The sequence below is a fragment of the Aspergillus alliaceus genome (assembly GCF_009176365.1).
Source record: "Aspergillus alliaceus strain CBS 536.65 unplaced genomic scaffold BDW43scaffold_4, whole genome shotgun sequence".
In the NCBI taxonomy this organism is placed as follows: Eukaryota; Fungi; Ascomycota; class Eurotiomycetes; order Eurotiales; family Aspergillaceae; genus Aspergillus; species Aspergillus alliaceus.
This window is the reverse complement of record NW_022474687.1, coordinates 475,764-494,858: the sequence shown is the minus strand read 5'-3', so window position 1 is coordinate 494,858 and position 19,095 is coordinate 475,764. Positions and strand designations below refer to the sequence as shown.

The 19,095-nt window shown below is 48.5% G+C and overlaps 6 protein-coding genes across 6 annotated transcripts; 3 read left to right on the top strand and 3 right to left on the bottom strand.

Annotated features, from left to right (window-relative positions):
- Positions 1-893: 893 nt before the first annotated feature.
- Positions 894-2,806, bottom strand: BDW43DRAFT_152193 (CRAL-TRIO domain-containing protein). The gene is made up of 4 exons (XM_032038464.1): positions 1,961-2,806; positions 1,856-1,897; positions 1,701-1,800; positions 894-1,639 (listed from the first exon to the last, which is right to left on the bottom strand). The coding sequence occupies exons 1-4, from the start codon at positions 2,720-2,722 to the stop codon at positions 1,101-1,103; spliced, it is 1,443 nt and encodes a 480-aa protein (XP_031904880.1). The 5' UTR covers positions 2,723-2,806; the 3' UTR covers positions 894-1,100.
- Positions 2,807-3,725: 919 nt separating this feature from the next.
- BDW43DRAFT_296998 (guanine deaminase) lies at positions 3,726-7,470 on the top strand (the record flags this gene model as incomplete). Its single annotated transcript, XM_032044303.1, has 4 exons — positions 3,726-5,037; positions 5,087-5,807; positions 6,010-6,014; positions 6,122-7,470. 4 exons carry the CDS (start codon positions 3,726-3,728, stop codon positions 7,468-7,470), a joined length of 3,387 nt encoding a protein of 1,128 aa, XP_031904879.1.
- A 424-nt stretch (positions 7,471-7,894) lies between these two features.
- optF (small oligopeptide transporter, OPT family) lies at positions 7,895-10,814 on the bottom strand. Its single transcript, XM_032040480.1, has 6 exons — positions 10,601-10,814; positions 10,284-10,472; positions 8,888-10,215; positions 8,623-8,837; positions 8,304-8,573; positions 7,895-8,250 (listed from the first exon to the last, which is right to left on the bottom strand). Exons 1-6 carry the CDS (start codon positions 10,652-10,654, stop codon positions 8,051-8,053), a joined length of 2,256 nt encoding a protein of 751 aa, XP_031904878.1. The 5' UTR covers positions 10,655-10,814; the 3' UTR covers positions 7,895-8,050.
- Positions 10,815-11,952: 1,138 nt separating this feature from the next.
- On the top strand, positions 11,953-13,559 carry BDW43DRAFT_152123 (FAD-dependent oxidoreductase). Its single transcript, XM_032038463.1, has 3 exons — positions 11,953-12,469; positions 12,529-12,926; positions 12,982-13,559. The coding sequence occupies exons 1-3, from the start codon at positions 12,089-12,091 to the stop codon at positions 13,265-13,267; spliced, it is 1,065 nt and encodes a 354-aa protein (XP_031904877.1). The 5' UTR covers positions 11,953-12,088; the 3' UTR covers positions 13,268-13,559.
- A 916-nt stretch (positions 13,560-14,475) lies between these two features.
- fos-1 (sensor histidine kinase/response regulator Fos-1/TcsA) lies at positions 14,476-17,054 on the top strand. Its single transcript, XM_032038462.1, has one exon. The coding sequence runs from the start codon at positions 14,786-14,788 to the stop codon at positions 16,910-16,912; it is 2,127 nt and encodes a 708-aa protein (XP_031904876.1). The 5' UTR covers positions 14,476-14,785; the 3' UTR covers positions 16,913-17,054.
- Positions 17,055-17,620: 566 nt separating this feature from the next.
- On the bottom strand, positions 17,621-19,009 carry BDW43DRAFT_306736 (terpene synthase family protein; the record flags this gene model as incomplete). Its single annotated transcript, XM_032046092.1, has 4 exons — positions 17,621-18,077; positions 18,131-18,393; positions 18,448-18,476; positions 18,529-19,009. 4 exons carry the CDS (start codon positions 19,007-19,009, stop codon positions 17,621-17,623), a joined length of 1,230 nt encoding a protein of 409 aa, XP_031904875.1.
- Positions 19,010-19,095: the final 86 nt, after the last annotated feature.

The window sequence follows — 19,095 nt, the reverse complement described above, 5'->3', positions numbered from 1 at the left end:
GAGGTCTGCTAAACCCAAGGAGCAAACCTGCACAGCTATATTCCCACAAATATTATCCTTTGAAGGATATATTATGAGGGCCATTCACTTCAAAGACTTAAGTCCTAACTGCCTGATAACTAAGCTTGCTGAATATATAGAACATCCTATTGTGGTATCACTGTTTTGTCGCCTGGTCCCTACTTGTGAAGATATATCAGCCATCGTCAAGACGTCACAGATTGGATAGCAATTCAGCCTGATGACTGTACAGTATACCTTAACCCAGGTGCATGGACAGATTAGCCCCTAAAGGGCCACTGATAACGAATATCAGGCTATATAATAGTTAGGGGGGATTTCAAAAGGGATTCAGAGCCCTTTAGGTATAGAGTCTCCAGTTGTAAAATATCAAACTGTTAGTAGTGTTAAGAAATCAAGAATCAGTATCCTGTCTTAATAGTATCCCCTGCCTGCCTTAGATTATTCTCTCCCCCATAGCCTGCGTGTCCTTACCTAGTTGACAGGTCCTCTACCCTGATTAGTAGATACCCTTGACGCTACACTATAGGCTATAAATGCAGGTCAGTAAAGTGTACTTAGCAATTTATGTAAAGGAATATATCGTTAAGCTTTACTAGACCCTAAGTAATAAACTTTGATTAGTTACAATATTTTTATCGTTAGCATAGGCTAAAAAGGCAACTTATGCTTGGTTGCTTTCAACCTAGCATCCATAAACCACAATATATACTGCTCAGCTAGGGCCGCTGACCCGGGTCCGTGGCCCTAACAACATCCGCTTTATATATTCTTTATCTATATAGGAAGTCTATAGAATATATCTCCAAGCTTTGACGAATACCATCGTATGCGATGATTACTGGAAGGCAATTGCTTAATTCATATTATCACTGCATATGAGTCACGAGAGTAGATAGTAGGATTTACTGTGAACCGGTCATAATGACAATCCCTGGATGCCTTGAGACATTGTAGACAGAAGACAAGTTGTGACTACTGAAAACCAACTAGCATTGCTCGCTTCCCTAGAAAGTCTTGCTTATAGTAACCCAAAAGAATGTATCCGAAAATAAAATTGAGTCCGTCAGGATAACCGGTCACGCTACGCCTGTCACTTGGGTCATGTTGACATATTCTACCTGGCCAACAACAGCCTTTGAGCCTGCATCGACCTTTTTCTCATCACCGCCTTTAGTTGGATAGAAGTCGATATTACCATGAGCTTGGATGATACCAGTGCGATCCAGAACCGTACGAGAACGTACGTACGGATCCAGTTTCCAATAATTTTGTCGCAGCCGCACGATAACATCTGCCCTCTGGTCTTTCTGTAGCGAAGCATCGCCCATGTTCTTTTTGTCTTTGGCGGACAACCACATTGAGGTTGTGCTGAAGAGCTCCTCTCCGATTCGCTGATGCTGAGCGATAATAGCATCTCTGGTGGTTGTGTCGCCAAGCGTCGCATTCTCATTTTCTTCAGGCTCTACATATTCGTACTCCCAGTCTTCGTCGCCGCCAAGTTCCTTCACTATCTGTGTGCGATCAATGAAATGCTCTAGATCTTCAACCGAATTCACGAAATGGACCTTGGCGGCCACAATAGGGTCAAGCCAGCCCCGGATGACCTTCCAAATTCCTATAAGAGTTGTTAACTTCGGACCGGATGTCTGGTTACAGCGCAAAAGGTATTGGCTCACCGGAAAAGAACCAGGGTGCATTGTAAAAGAGCATAGCACCAAGAGATTCGGGATAGTTTTCTTGGAAGCACTGGATGATGAACTTGACGGGGGCGTACTCCTAGGAATATGTTAGTACAAAGCACAGGGCTTCCAAATAGCTCATCAAAACTTACCATATTTGAAAGAGAGAACCCGGTCAAGTCGAAGATCAATGTCTATATGTTCAACCCCTAGAATTAGCCCATGCAGGTACCCTACCACGCGCAACCAACACTCACCATCGTTTCGACAGGAGGAACAAGGAGCAATCGGACCAGCTCGATGTTATACACAATGTATTCATTGAGCGCCTTTTCACTCTGCGCACCAGGCTTATGAAGTCGCCCTCGCACTACACAAATAGGACGACCGGATTTATCGACACCATGGAAATATCCCTTGCCCATACGCAACTGGGCCAGAAAGTCCTCCCCATCTTTTTTGTCGGCCGTGCATGCGCTATTCCGCGATTGTTCCAACGCATGTAGCTCCCCTTTGAGTATGACTTCTTCATCCACCCGCATCTGCTTGCTTCGCCACTCTAACGCCGATACAAGCTTGGCAAATCCTTTGCTGACATCCCATTTCTCCGCGCGCAGGAATCGAAGAAGGAATGCATCTGGGTGATCCTGTTTCATCATAGCAAAGAAAGCCGAGCAAAGCTGCTCCGGGCTGAGTTTAGTCAAGACTTGCTGGATGGACTTGATTTCTTGTGCATCCATGTGCATGGTTTCAAGCACGGAAAGCAATTTGCCAGGTATTGGAGGCAAATCCGTACTTGATTTGCTAGGAATTTCTGGCCAGCCTAATGAGAAGAGTCTTTTGTGCTGTTTGGGAGTTGTCGGAGATGAAGGTTGGCCATTCGGACTTACATCCGCGCTGTATAACTCCGGATCGCACGATCGCAACAAAATCGCCCATAGCTGTAGCAGTTTTTCCTCTTGGTCATGGGCGAGGTTGCCCACGTATCCTGTGTCTATGGTCGTGGTGCTCACGTTCATTTGGATTTTGGTTGTGCGACGCCGATGTTTGGTAAGGGTTGAAGTAGTTTGGCTATGTAACAGGCTCGATCACTGTCCGTTCCAGGTTAATTCCAGGGAATGGCTTAGGGTTGCCTTGACTATTTATTTATTCCTTTCTCAAGGACTTAAATTGAACTATTCAATAGATTTATTGGCTCGGGAATACAATTTCGGCTCTAGATCCACATGTGCCATCCCAGAGCGAAGCAAGGGAGCAGTGGGAGTTCCTCCTCGGCATGTAATCGTGAGGGGTAATTAGTAGATCAATGGCGATCTGTGAATTCCTGGGGAGATGATTGTCGCCCATTCTAAGGGGAGGTTTGTTGAATGGAACGGGGTTTTTGATTTTGTTGGGACCCAGAAGTTCACAAGGGTGATCCATGCTGTAATTATCATGCGCCAAAAATTTGGCGCGTAGGGGGGACTGGTTTGTCGGGTACAGCTTATGTTCATAGTGACTGGTTAAGTTCGGCAGTGGTATATGAACAAATTATATAATAGGTACCAAAGCCTCCCTCGAAGATGCTTTCGTTGTGAATGAGGAATTTACGCTACTTGGGCACGACGATAATAGTCTGGTAGATTGTTAGATTGTTATATCCGATTCCGAGAGGAAGGGAAGGGGGGAGAAGCGGGGTTCATAAGCTAAAATTTAAAACTGAACCACCGTGGTCAAATTTTGAAAAAGTATCCCAATAGTAGTTAAGCGGCTGGAGGAGTTCCATCGATCTTACAAGTGTCGATCGATCAACATATGGTGGGAACTGGGACCATAAGTTAGGGCTGGGTCCAGACAGGAGGATTTCCAGCGAAGGGAAAAAAGAAGGATGGCGGCGTGATCGGGGGAACCAAACCGAGAGAGGACTAGCGGCAGGAGCACCTTTTCAACCCTACAACATCCATCCGGTCAAGCCATCATCTCCACCATCGGAATGGCCTGCGGTTCGAGCCGCCACCCTTGGCCTTTGGTGCATCTTCCATTATGACCAACCGCGACCCTGAGTTTCGACATCAGCTGGGCAAGTTCCGTCTCGATTCCTCCTTGACATCGCATGTTCCCACTCCTCCCCCACCGACTCTTCCTCCCCAGACTTCTCCGCAATCTCAGCCTCCTTCCCTGACGAACCCGGCGCCATTGCACACACAGCACACCTCGTCTCATAGCTCCCACGTCCACCGCAGCAAGCGTGTTTCAACTGCCTGTGATTTTTGTCGGAAGCGGAAAAAGAAATGTGATTTCCGTTACCCAAATTGTTCCGCCTGTACACGCGCCGGAGTGCGATGTACCATTCCTCCACCTGGTCCCCAGGTCGCGAGTGCCTCCGTCCCACGAGATCAGTTGGAGAACCTGCAAAACCGCGTACGATGGCTGGAAGATGTTGTGCGCCGCAAGACGGGCGTCTCCGTAGCTGATAGACCAACAGGGAGTCAGTTGGACGGAGAAGGTGATCCGGACTGGTGGTATCAGGTACCGACCGTATTGATGGGTCGTGACACCTCCCGCTCAACGACGTCAGCCACAGTCTCGGGATCTAGTCCAACCGATTCACATTCCGTCAGTACAGAACTGCCCAATGTGGGCGAGATCTTTCGTGATCAACTCGAGAACCGACGACCCTCGGTTGCCCGTCCCGTCGCGTCCGCCCCGCACGTTCTTCGGCTGGCCTCGCTGGAAGATGCCGAGCGAGTGGCTTCGCAGTATTTCGACAGCATGGGTTATCAATACCCATTTCTCAACCGCCCTGAATTCTTCACACAATTACGACGTATCTATGCCGGGGAGGTTCCCCCACCCGAAGTGCTTTGCACGTACCACATCACGATCGCTATTGCCCTGCTGATCAATCCTGCCGACGGCGCACAAGCGAATGAATACTATCGAGCGAGCCAGGAAACAGTGTCATTGTCGTTACAGAATGAAGATTTATCATCCGTGCGGGTGTTACTGAGCATGGCACTATGGACCATGTTTTCCACGAACGGCCCGAGCGTGTGGCATGTGCTGGGCAGCGCCCTACGCCTGGCTGTTAGTTTGGGTTTACATAAACATCGAAACTTGTCCAGTGTGATGGAAGAGGAAATGGAAAAACGGGCTTTTTGGAGTCTATACAACCTAGATCGGCTTGTTGCGAGTACCCTTGCGCGGCCGTTGGGTATCGCGGACGAAGATATAAGTGTGAGCTTGCCGCGCGAGTTTAACGACGACTGGACCGAGGCGCCAGGGGCCAGTGCTATGACCATCCCAGTACAGGTGGTCCGCTTGCGCCGAATATTTTCGCGCATTTATCGTTACTGTAAGTTTATCGACAAATATGGTGTTTCACCCAGACTAACCATTGCTAGTATACAATAATCAACCTCCTCCTCCCCCAGCTGATGTTTCGCTTACGCTTTTGCACTTTCGCCAAGAACTCGATGACTGGCGTCGAAATGCACCCGTTTACCCTGCGGCACTTCTCTATTCGACGAGCTATTACGACTACCTGTACGCTACCACCCTGCTCCTCATGCACCGACCTAGTCCACGAAATCCGACGCCGGACGCGACAAGCATTGTCAGCTGTGGCGATGCCAGTATTCAAGTGATCCGATCGTATTGGGATAGTTATTCTGTTGGGAAGCTGAAATGGATTTGGCTGACTTTGAGCCAGATCTATTTCGCTGGTATTACTATCCTGTGGTGTCTTAACCAAAACTTCCTCGCAGTCAAGGACGGCCACCCGGCAGCCTGGCAGCCGAATGACCAGATGATGCGACGGGCCATCCAGGCCGTAGTAGTAGTGCTAGAAGAGTTTGGCAAGCGACGGCCGGGGGTGGAACGACTGGCGGAGTCGTTTCGCCAGCAAAGCACGGTGATCTTTAGTCACTTGGCATATCAGCAGGAGCAGATCAACACGCAACCCCAGAGCCAGCCACCGCTGCAACCCCCATTGCAACCACAGTTACAGCAACAAAATATCCTAGTGGCACCACCAGTGCCCATGGCGGCCACTTTAGACGATGTGCTACTGGTCGATGGGTCAGGAAACGTTCCCTTGATAGATGCCCAGCTGGCCGAGGAATTGTTTTATTCATATGATTGGTTTCAGGAAGAAATGGCGACCTATTATACCCTATGATTGTGTAAATATCTGTTTTGTTTGGCGACGGATACATGTATTTATCGCATCCCAGTCTAGATTACTGCTACCGTTGGCTGCATACTACTACTATCCATGCATACCCCACATTCGATATACTACCTCGTAATCTCCAGTATAAACCAGACCATGTTCAGTATTTATTAACACCACCTCACCTTCTCCCTCAAAACCTTCCACACAAACACCATATTGGCCATATTCACCACCCTCATCATGGAGTCCCCTACCGCAAAAGCCTTCCACGGCACCCTCATTCACACCCCCAACCCCACCACCATCGAAATCCTCCCGGACACCCTCCTCATCATCTCCAAAACAGGTAAAATTGAATACATCCGCCCGTCCACCAAGCCCACCGACATCCCCACCCTCCTCAAACAACAAAACTACAACCCCGACGAATTCCCCCTAAGCACCCTGCGCCCGACCGAATTCCTCATCCCAGGCTTCATCGACACCCACACCCACGCCCCGCAATGGTCCCAACGCGGCCTGGGCCGCGGCATCCCCCTCCTCCAATGGCTCGAAGAAATCACCTTCGCGCACGAGTCCAAACTCGCGGACCCCGTCTACGCAAAACAACTCTACCGCCTCGCCGTCCAAGGTAGTCTGAAACAAGGCATAACAACAGCCTGCTACTACGGCTCCCGCCACAAAGACGCCTCCCTCATCCTCGCGGAAACCTGTCTGCTGATCGGTCAGCGCGCCCTTATCGGAAAATGTAACATGAACCGCCACGCCCCAGACTGGTATGTCGACTCGTCCGCGGAGGAATCCCTCTCCGACACCCTGGAATTCATCTCCGCAGTCAAGAAACTAGACGATGCCGCCGGGCGCGTGACCCCCGTTATCACACCGCGGTTCGCGATTACCTGTGACGAGCCGCTGCTGCGCGGGCTGGGAGACGTAGTCAGACAGTACCCAGACATTCCGATCCAGACGCATTTCAACGAATCGCACGGCGAGATAGACTTCACGCGGACGCTGTTCCCGGAGTTCAAGAACGAGACGGAGCTGTATTCTAGCTTTGGACTGCTTACTGAGCGGACTATTCTGGCGCATGCTATTTACCCGCAGCCGGAGGAGATACCGCTCCTCAAGGAACTGGGGTGCGGAGTTGCGCACTGTCCTATTCCTAATACGACGATGGATGAGTTCATGGTTGCCCCTGTGCGCGAGTACCTGGATCAGGGAATTAAGGTTGGGCTGGGGACGGATTGCGGGGGTGGCTACTCATCTTCTATGTTGGAGGTGATGAGGGCGGCATTTATGGTTTCTGTTGCTAAGCAGACAGAGACGAAGGGACGGGATCGGCCGTTGAGTATTGCGGAGAGCTTTTATTTGGCGACGATGGGTGGAGCTAGGGTTGCTGGGTTGGGGGATCGGGTGGGGAGGTTTGCCGTGGGGTTTGAGTTTGATGCTTGTCTTGTGAGGACGGATGTTGGGGATGGGATTATGGCACCTGTGGAGGAGGTGGTGGATGATGCTGAGAAGGTGTTTGAGAAGTTTCTTATGACTGGGGACGATCGGAATATTGTGAAGGTTTGGGTTAGGGGGCGAGAGGTGAAGGGGATGGTGGCTTGAGGCGGTTTTTTATTAGCGTATGTACATGGATTTACTGCATTGAAAATTTATGTTAATGGTTTGAGTTGGTTGAGGGATTGTCGTTAGAGTGTGGGTTGTTGTTACCCTGTTCCTGAAGAGAATTGTCCCTCTCTCGTTCGTGGGCCGTTTCTATCTTCGTATTTAAGCTTGTCAGATATAGTCGCAGTATTGCGAACAAAGTGTTAAATCATCTACTAGTATAATTCATGATGGTTGATATTTATAGAAAGCGTGAGAGCGAGATATATTGGCCAATCTTATTCACTACGTACATCATATACATTTATACGAACTACAACTTGGAATAAGAGGCTGTTCAAAACTAAAGCGAGTATATATACATAGATCAGAAGACTTTGTATAAATTAGATTAAAGCTAGAGATGATGTTCGGTGTGTAAGGGTCAGTATATAATAATATATGATATAATTAAGAAAAGGTATGTGACGCTCAGATAAAGCCCGAAAAGCCAAACGCTCAAGCAGAAAAGAAACGCAAAACAATGCTTCTAGATATCTAGTATATGTAAATGGGACAGAAGATATATGCAACATAGAAACTATTCCCATGTCCCCTGGGGAGGTCCGAAGTATCCTGACTCCGGTAGACCCCTCCACGGAGTGCCTTTACCGTCCGCAGTGCGCGCCGATACGGTGTTGCCCCACCAATTCAGCGAACCAGCTGGAAGCGTAATGCAGAAAAAAATTATCACCGTGGCCACTGCGACAGCGCAGTCAAGTGCTGCCGAAAGAACGTAATCTGGGGCTATGTTAGATCGGCACGGTGATACAATGGTTTAAAAGAGGACTTACTATACTTAGACCACCAGGCGGGTCTGCGTCGTTTAATAATTCCATTAAATATTAGATTGACAATCCACCAGGATGAGAAGCTAATACCCGTGGCTGGTGGAACAAGACTCATGGCACCAAAGGCTACCGGCCATGAGATGTAGTTAGCCTGCTTCCAGCGCCTACCAATGAGATATGTGATGATAATGACAACAGGTCCTGCCAGGAAGAACCAGAGCAGGTGGCCATAAATTTGACCGGGCGAAAAGTTCCGTCCTGGTCCAAGTGCGCCTAGATACTGTTAAGAAGGTATATCTGAGGTAATCTGAATGATGCTTACCCCAAATCAACGATGAGGAATACGTTACTCGACCATGGGGACAAGTGAATCCTCCATCTGTATCGGAGGTACAGACACCACCGATCCGAGTAATCATGAACACAGTCACGCCACACTGTACCACGGCACCAATTAAGGTCGCTAGCCCCTGTGCTAAGAATAAAGTCCGAGGAGCAATATGAAGATAATGTGCCAGCTTCATGTCCGCCACAAACCTGTTTTGTTAGCTACGTCCATACATTTGCTTTTCAAAGGGGATACTTACTCTAATCCTTGAGATACTGCCACATATCCATAAAACTTGAAAGCCATGTTTGCAACGGGCCGACCGAGAAACGCGTACCCTCCAATGAACTCCGTAATCAAGTTCAACTGGTTGCTGGTAATATTCGTCACCGCCTTGATGATGCCAACTGGTATGAAGTAGATCATCGGTAGCACGAAGGCCAAGAGTACTGCCCACGCCGGGAGACCCGTATGCCAAACCTCATTAGTCACAATGCTCAGCACAAACATCAAAATGGTCACTGCAGCGAACCACCACCAAGGAACGACCCTGTAGGATTCCATAAGCCGTGCATGGACATCCTTCTTATCCCGCCCCTTCCATTGCTCCCACAGGTCAGTCCCATGGTACAGCGCTATGTGAACGAAGATTCCTGTCAGATTGGCGAATGCTACGCCGTATGTCACTGCATACCCCGCTGGAAGGAACATGGGCGAGTACTCGCGGTACGCCTCCACATTAACTGTACCGTCATGGTTCATCACCCGGCTAGTGTTGTAAGCTTTACCGGTATTGTCGAATGTGTTGGAATTAAGCATCGGTAAGTAGGCCGAATACCACGTATTGGTGTAGTAAATTATTGGACATATTAACCAAAAGAACAAGGCGAAGGACCCAATCACGTTGAGACCCGCCCAGAATGGGACCAAGAGCGGGCTTTGATTTGCATAGACGACCTGAGCCCAATCAAAGGTCAAGATCGACATACCAAGACCAGTATGCTGACCAAAGAGCTGGTTGACAACAACGTTTGTTGGTACAATCCAGCAAATGAAATTAAACGTGCTGAGACCTGTGAAGAGGTACCCGGGAGCAAAATACCAGATGGCTCCGCCAACAAAGATAAACAAAAAGAACCGGAGACGCGTGATAGACCAGCCATCAGCGACAAGATTTTTGCGCGAGTGTAAGGTGGATAAAAGAGCGGCGTTTGACAGCACCTGGGGCCACATCATAGTCGCGGGTCCCACAAGCCAGCGGGACGCCATGCCTGCCAAGCCAAAGCCAAACAGTTGTGTTGTGATACATAAAAGAATCTCAAAGCCTCCTTGAGAAGGCATGTTATAGAACTTTACCATGGCCTCAATGATCTGCGTCGCCGCCGCAGACCCAAACGAGACATTGGCCATTATCGTGATCAATGCGTGCTCCTTGATATTGAAATGGCGGTCCGGATTGAGCCATCCCAAGGGCATCCATTTTGCCCAGGCGCAGCCAACTGGAAATGCTACAAGCTGTGCAACCAAGGCACTGATGGTTACACTGGGCTGTCTCAAACTGAAGAATTGATTGAGTCCACTCCCGACCTGCGTTAGTTAGTTAGTGTTACACGCTCCGCATCACAGCAGATTTGATTTCTCCGCCACCGACGTACAATCGTAAATATAACCCCGATCATCCACATCCGAACCGTGTTGACCGGTAGATGTACATCGTCTACTGGTCGAACGACGGCACGAACTTCTGGGAAGGGGGAATCGTCTGCTTCATAGGGGAGGATCTTGGCCGCGTCGCGGTCGCTAAGAACGCTGTAGCTGCTATCGTCGACATCGAAAGACGGCTCCTAGCAAGTGCCCCAGGGTGATTAGACAAAGAACTACAAGGTAATGGGGTGAGTGGCTCGGCTTGTTTCCCGTATTGAGGGATTACGGTGTGCGCCACGTGGATTGTCAATTGGGCCATCCAACCCACCTGTAAGAGCTCTTTGCGCTCGGCTTTTCCGTCCCGCTGCGGGATGTCAGCCATAATACGAGAGGAGTAGTATTATGGTATGTATGTAAGACGAAATATAGTAGTAATGCACTGTTCTGGAGACTGATTCCGACCGAAATGGAGCTTGTCTTGCAGGGGACATTGAGGGAGTGGAGTTGACAAGACCCTCAAAGAAGTTAGCGCCTCTCGTGACAGGAGTCCTAGACTAGAAACGTTCATTTTCCTTCTCCTTAATTAATGTGTTGAGTAATAAAGTTTGCTCCTCCGATGGGCAGTATCGGTACCGTGAATGTTTCAGGTAATTGCACGGGTTTGAAATAAAACTCCTACCACAGATTGGAAACCTTTAGTCTGACTCGGGAGTATCCAGAAAGGAGTATCTCTCATTCTAGGCTATTTGAGTACCCAGTAGATCGACCCTGCCAAGTGGGGACTTCGATTCTACACATACTTCGTAAGTATATACTACATTGTAGGGTACAGGGGTTGTGATTAAAGCCAAAAAAAAAAATCCGTCCCAAGTATACACCTTAATATTCATTGTCTTCCAGTTTTGTACTTGAATTTTGATTTCCTTCCTTCCTGTCTTTATTCTTTATTCTTATTCACTAGGTTCTTTCTTCCTTTTTTGTTAGTATTTCCATATGGAATTAGGTCGCTGAGGATCAGATACACGATTACGGAGTACTCCGTTATAGGTTGTTGTGTACCTGTATTGGGCCTGACACCGGCGGCGCTTACTGGATGGAGTTTAGACTGAAAACAGACGTAAGTAAGAAAACACACACAGAACCCTACACACTACTAACAACGGCGGTTCAGTCCGTCTTTTTTCCTCATCGAACATTCGCCAAAGGTTCCATAGTGCGTCGGGACGAACCGCCCACAGTCATGCCACGATTTCAATCAGCCTGTGAGCTTTGATAATGCATGAGATGACGAGTCCCTTGTAAACCCTCTTTCCTCTTGAGGCACAATATGATACTCTTATTATTGGCGACTAATGTGCGCAGAACTTCTATATCTGGCGTAGACGTTGTCGTGTGTGGTTCACTGTCCCTCGTTCCCAGCGGCTCCAGCCGACCGTCGGATCTGAGCGCTTCGATCCCACTTTGGCGAACTGTACCAAATCTTAACGACGACACGGAAACCGATCATCGCTTAAGATATGGCCGTCTCGTCGGATACCTATAAGAAAAAGGTGGCGGTGCCCCGTAGAATAATAAAGAGACTGAACAGCCTGGTGCGTTGAGGACTTCACATCTAGTTACACGTTCTTATATGTCGTCATCTCTATCCCTCCCATTTGCCTCTTAGATCTTCTTTTATTCTATAGACCTTCTTTATAAACATTTCTCTCCCCTGACCGCCTCTGGAGTGGGTGATCTGCGCCATTTTACGTGAAGAGGGGCAATTCAGTTGGTACGCACCAAAGTTCATAAAGGCTCGAATCCCAGAGACATAAAAATGGGAGATCTCGGCCACCCTGTTGATATCCCTTCCGTGCCTTTCGCACAACGTCCTATCGTCATTTTGGGAGCTGGCATTATTGGGTGTGCTGCCGCGAGACAACTTCTTCTCAATGGATTCTCTGTAGTCTTGGTTGCCGAGTATCTCCCCGGGGACCAGAATATTTTCTATGCATCGGCTTGGGCTGGTGCAGCATGGCATGCTGCCGGGGGAATTAGCCCTGAATATCGATACTACCAAGCGATCACCCATCGTCACTTGTTAAAAATGGCCCAGGAGGATCCTGAATCAGGGGTGTGCATCGTCGATACACGCGAGTTCCTTGAAAACCCCCCAAGCGAGAACTCTGCAATTTGGGGGAAGACGGTGGTATCAAAGGTATGATGGCGAGGTCTTTCTCATGAGAAGGGATTTCATAATGCTGACCATAGCGATAGTTCCGCGACCTAAAGCCCAATGAATATCCCTCCAATTTCGCCTGCGGGTGGGCATACGATACTCTTGTCACGGATCCTACGCGTCACATGCCCTATTTGGGAAAGCAAATCATTGCCCTCGGCGGCCAATTCATTCGGAAACGAGTCGAATCACTCCAGGAGCTGTACGCCATGTTCCCAGAATCAAGCATTTTCATCAATGCGAGCGGCATAGGAAGTAGATCCCTCAGCGATGTCCAGGATGAGAAGTGTTTCCCTGAACGAGGACAAAACGTGTTTTTCCGGACCGACAATTGTCACACGATGTACTTCCGGAATGGCAAGGAATACACTTATGTCATCCCACGTCCTCAGTCGAAAGGTGTCGTGTTGGGTGGGGTTAAACAAAGCGACAACCTGTAAGTGTTCATCGACTTGTGACGTAAAGGATTCGTTCAGATATTGACTGGACAGGTCGCCCGAGGTGGACATGGATATAGCTCGAGATGAGATCGCACGCGCCCATCGTCTCGCACCCGAGATAGTTCCGGAGAATCCCCCCGAAGAATCGCTCGACTATATCATCGGTATCCGCCCGTCTAGACAAGGGGGTTTCCGTTTGGATTCCGAGAAGGTAGGCAATCGCATTGTCCTCTCGGCGTATGGATTCGGTGGAGGTGGCTATGCCTTCTCATACGGTGTAGCAGATGCTTTGGCGAAGATGGTGGAAACGGCTGAGCGGGAGAATGTGATTCTCTAGGCGGCTCATGGACTTCTTTAGGGGTTCAGTCCGATCCGTCTACGCGGGGCTGTTTCAAAACTCGATTGGATCTTGCGTTGGTTGCATTTTGCCGTTCAACTTCATTAATTAGCGACAGTATGGTGATACCAGTATAATAGCCAAGAGTTCGTCAATCCCACAGGGACTTTCATGACAAATCAAGTGATATCAGCCTGGCTCTCTGACACTTTTTTTTCTTTGGCTTTTTCTGCGGTTTCACACAGAGACATGACCATTATCTAATTGCCTGAGGCGGTCAGATCAACGTGACATCTAAGAAATTAATGTCGACATCCATAGTGGATCCTCAAAGTAACGGGAACAGTAGGGCTTCGCCTCACTTTTCACTTGAAAATTTTCCAGAACGACCATGGAAGCACAATTGATTTGTAGCCCTGATCCTTCATTACTCGCTAGTACTGCCTATCCTTTCCAGAAAGAGGATACACTCCGTTTCAAGATAACCTTCTTTCCATTCGTCCTATCATGGTGCTTCTAAGATCTGAGTACAGAACGACGATTAATGAGGCTTTAGTCGGTCCCCACACTTGGCGATTATCTATCTATTGATTCCATGACGTTGGACGTCGAACGATGGCAAGTCCCAGCCGAAGGAACAAGAATCTTAGGCCACGAGGCGTGGTAAGCGCGATCGGCATAAATCGGCCACTATCGAGTATTCTGCTAGATAGAGTAGATTTAAATAGTCGCCCAATCATTTGCTTCAGGCACATGTAACATCGATCTAAAAAAGGATATTAAAATCTCAGAACAATGAGCAAGTATCAGAACTCCGTACTAATGACATTATTTGGGGGGAAAAAAGGAGGGGGGGGAAAAGGAAAAAACGCCACCAAGTAGTTGCTAAGTAGTATACTTTTTCCCTTTGACACACCGCTGAATACGTACGCAGTGAAAGGTGAGACTGACTAACAGTTGAGGGGGCTGTTGAAATCTAGAATGATGAGTCAGCTAGGCAAAATGTTTGGCTCAATGCCTTGATTTGTACCCTCTGGTTCCCAAATCGGTATCACCACGGTGGAGCCGTGGTTCTGAGGAAAATCAAGAATGCATTGTACAAGGTTGAAGGGAATGCAGACATTGGTGGTTTTGGCATGCCAGAAAGAGCAACGTGACTGGTCTCCCAACTGCCTGCCCCGCAAGTCCGGGCTGTTCTGCCGTCCACTAGCGGGCGAAGCGCGTGGCCGATCGTCTTCCATTGACGTCGGTGGTTTGGCCTTTGCCTTAACACGGGTCCCCTAATTAGGAAGATTTCTTTCCTGTTGGCCCAAACATGGGGTTTCAGTTTTCACTGGATCGCTTTACCCTTCTATTCTTATCTGAATTTCAGTCTTTTGGCTGAAAATCTAATGCGTGTCGTGCACGAGGCTGCAACCCAACTCCCCATCCGCTGTGTCGGGTGTTTCAACCCGCTGTTCGTTCGACTTTCTCCTTTACAATAAGTCTTTATTGCCACGATTCCCGTGGACAGCAAAGATGTCGTTCGGGGATCAATTTCTGAATCTCAACATGCAGGATAGAACCCAAACGGTCAACCTGCCGCTGATTACGACGCCACCAGAAGATATTGATATGGTCTTAAGCGGATTCAAAGGCGAGACGAAGCCGTCGCAACGGACTAATGACAGCTCAGGCTCAGGTGCCGAAGCCGCCACCGTGCCGCAGGACGCCTCTTTGTGTCGAATCTATCGCTACACCCCAATACCTACCATTGTTGCTGACGCAAACCTATACATAGTGGAAGTTTCCGACAGTCACTGCGCCCTCACGGGTGAATCTAGGGACGCACTGCTGAACACCTGCATCTGTGACACCACCCCTCCCATGGTCCCTGTATCAGATATCGCATCTTTATACGGCGCGATACGTGCCGCCATTTCAACAAAAGAGATTCAGTGCATTGAGGATATTTATCTAAAAAATAAAAAGTCGCACTTCCGACTTCAGGTAACGCCGATATTTCAAGGTCGGACCTTAATATACATAGTTTTCGAGGCGCATAAAGACGAGAGGGATCGTTCGGGAGCTAACGACCATCATCATGCATACGTGAACGAGACCTATAAGATACTGGTTGACACTGTTAAAGACTATGCAATCTTCATGTTGGACACCCGCGGCAATATTACAACTTGGAATCCGGGTGCTGCGATCATGAAGGGATACTCGGCGTCAGAGATTATCGGCAAGCACTTCTCAGTATTCTACAGCCCCGAAGACCGCCGTAACAATAAACCATGGAAGGGCTTGACAGTGTGTTTGCGGGATGGAAGAATGGAGGACGAGGGTTGGCGTTACCGTCAGGACGGGTCCCGCTTTTGGGCCAATGTTATGATTACGCCTGTGTACGAGTTCGGCCGTCATGTTGGTTTCGTGAAGGTCACGCGTGACCTGACGGAACGGAAGGCGGCTGAGGCACGCTTGATTGCAGCTTTTGAAGAATCGTCAAGGCTAAAAACCGACTTTCTGGCTAACATGAGTCATGAGATTCGTACACCAATGAACGGCATGCTACTTGCGCTGTCTATGCTCACGGACACTGAGCTCAACAACAAACAGCGTGAATTCGCGTCCATTATTGAGGATTCTACGTCGTTATTGCTCCAAATCATCAACGACATTCTTGATTATTCGAAGCTATCCTCGGGGTCATTTTCCCTAACATCGGATATTGTTAATGTGAACAGCATCATGAGTGCAGTTGTACGAAACTGCAAATCTTGTCTGAAACCGGGAGTTGAGCTGAGCTGTTCCATCCCGTCGAATTTTCCCAAAGGCCTGCGAGGGGATCCTCTACGGTATCGCCAGGTACTCCAGAATCTTGTGGGGAATGCGGTCAAGTTTACGGAGAAAGGATATGTTAAGATATCTTTATCATTCGCTGTAGACGCCGAGGATCCAACAATGTATAATATTTCAACTGAGGTAGCCGATTCAGGTGTCGGCGTGCCAGGAAGTGCTCTGAACACCCTCTTCACGCCATTTACACGGTTTGCGGATTCTACAAGACGGAGATACCAAGGCACCGGGCTCGGTCTGTCCATCTGCAAGAGCCTGGCAGAACTCATGAATGGGAGTGTGGGTTATCGACCAAACTCGAATGGGGTCGGCAGCGTATTTTGGTTCACTGCTAAGATGGGCCGGGTGGACACGCTACCCATTAGCAAGCCCTCCGGTGTGCTGCCGACTGAGAGCTCGGAGAACCTTATTAAAAAGCTGCGAGAGATCGCGCCCCGGAAACACATATTGCTAGTGGAGGATAACTTGGTGAATCACATGGTGATGCTCAAACTGCTTCAAAGCCTCGGCTTCGACCGGATTGACGCTGCCTGGGATGGGGCGGAGGCTGTTCGGCTAGTGAAACAAACGCCATTGTCCTATAATGTCGTTCTTATGGACATCAGCATGCCAGTATTGGACGGTCTTGAGGCGACGTCTCAGATTCGAAACATGAAGATCGATGTACCAATCATTGCACTAACTGGAAATGCGCTGAAAGGTGATGCGGAAACGTATCTCGCCAAAGGTATGAATGACTATCTGGGGAAGCCTGTACACCGCAATCACCTTCTGCAGGTGCTTTGGAAGTGGTTGGGTACATGAAGTTCCGGCCTCGCGCTGGGATATTAGACTACCTTGTGACTATGCCTGCTCACTAATCATCTTTTTGTTTTCTAACTCGGGCTATCGCTAGCATTCTGTCTGCCTTTCATCCCTTATCATCAAAATATACTTGCAGAACGCTCCTCAGCGCCACTAGTACAGTTGGGCTGTTGCAGCGATCTTATTGGGCACCCGACAGCAACTACCCAGGAGGCTCCCGGAGATTTTTGTGGTTGGGGTACTCACACGGTGAAAGCATACTGGTGTCTAACTGGCTGCGCTCATGCTGCCCAAAACAAGGCGTGGTATGGAGCACGGGCTGCTTTCTACCTCTATTTTGTCTTTTGGGTATGGCGGATATGGCGGTCTCCACAGCCGAACTATTTCCGACGGAACTGCACGGAAACTAGACATGTCTATCCGGGACATTATAGTTAGTGCACGCGTCGTCTGACTACCGTGGTACTATTCATGCGCTAGTGGATGGTACTTGGTACTGAACATTATGGATTATACTTTGTCACAGGACTGATAATTCCTGCTTGCTTCCTTGAGACTGGCCCTGCGATGGCGGTTTTGCTAACGAAGCTTGGTGGTGGATGAAAATGGTTTTAGGTTACACTGGGTCTCATCCAATAGCTGCAGTTTGCCATAAAAGGTTCTTCTGATTTGTTTTCCATTTTCGGTGGAAAATGATATTTTGGCAATTCAAATAGTGGTGCCATTCTGGTAGCTTCGTTCATTGGGCAGGTGAGAACCAGGGATAACACAAGCGTATCGGGCTAGAGTGGAGGAGAAGAACAAACTGCCAGCCAAGCCTTCGATCATCGCTCGGGCATATCGAAGCTGCCTGTCGTTCAGCTCCCCCGATCGTGTATGGGCGATGTATACATGGTGAAGCTGCCGCTCCAGCTCCAAAATGAGCTGTCGCAGGTCCCTCTTGGCTGTGTCACTAGAAATGTAAAGGATATCACCGAGAACCTCAACACCATTCACAATTGGTAGATCCTCTTCTTTGGCCTCCATTCGTTCTTTTTCATATGAATAGAGGTCATTAGTGAGACTGCAATGCATCATATATAATCGGTACATCGCCTCCAAAGGAGCTCTTTCTGACTCGGGAACGTATATCCCGCAAGAGAACTGTAGCATACCACTGATGCCCCTAAGAGGCTGTCAACATGTCGTCAATGCTTTCCATATTTCAGAGGGACATACACATGCAGAAAATCGTTTAACCTGTAATCAATGTAATTTTTCCACGATACAAATTGGACCCGTTTCTTTGGTGGGTTATCAAGGGTATGATTAGCCCACAAGAGCGTTCCTTGGACGATCTGTAAACCAGCTCCGAAGTTCTCTTGAACGCATTGGTCCACCCAATCTTGGAAAACTGGGTTCTTCCACGGCCCTTGGAAGTTTTTGGGATCATCAGGAAACGATTGGAGCTCTTCTAATGCTTCCTTGAGTATATTTGACTCCTACAGATTATCACCAGTGAGAACTCAATATATGGAGGAATCAAGAGTACTCACAAGTCCATAACCTTCCGAATCGGCATCGTCTTTGAACCACTTAGCATAATCTTCTTGCGTTATGCTTAAAGATGCACCTACCATCGTGAAGAAATACCAACAAAGCTGCCTGTGCTAGGAGTCTTGCCCGTACAGCATTTGCCGCAGGGAAAAAGTTCACTGCTGTAGCGGCAGCCGCATCAATCAAGAGTGAATCTCTTTTCAGCAACCTTTTCCTATAATCGCTAGTTGTGCTTTGCGGCTCTTTAGACGCAGAAACAGAACGTATTGCCCCTAAGAATTCCTTGGCCGCTTCTTCAGCGCTCCGCCAGTGTTTGCTCTGCACTGTTGCAGGGAAAGTGGTAGGCCATGGCAGACCCATGTCACGAGGATCGAAACAATGACTTTCTTCCAAGCCGCGGATCTTGCCTGACTTCGCATCTTCTAGGAATGTGAAATATCTCTTAGATGTATAGTCCGTATCCAGAGGAGCAGGGTCGAAGATATACTCAATCGGTTTGATATCTAGGTGGGAACCCATATTGAAGGGGAGTTGGTCATTTTCTGGAAGCCAGGAGACCATTGCGCGTCAGATCAGCGTAACTTATTCGTTAGATAGATATTAATACCTGGAAGAATTAGCTCTTCAGTATAGTTTCTCTTCTATCT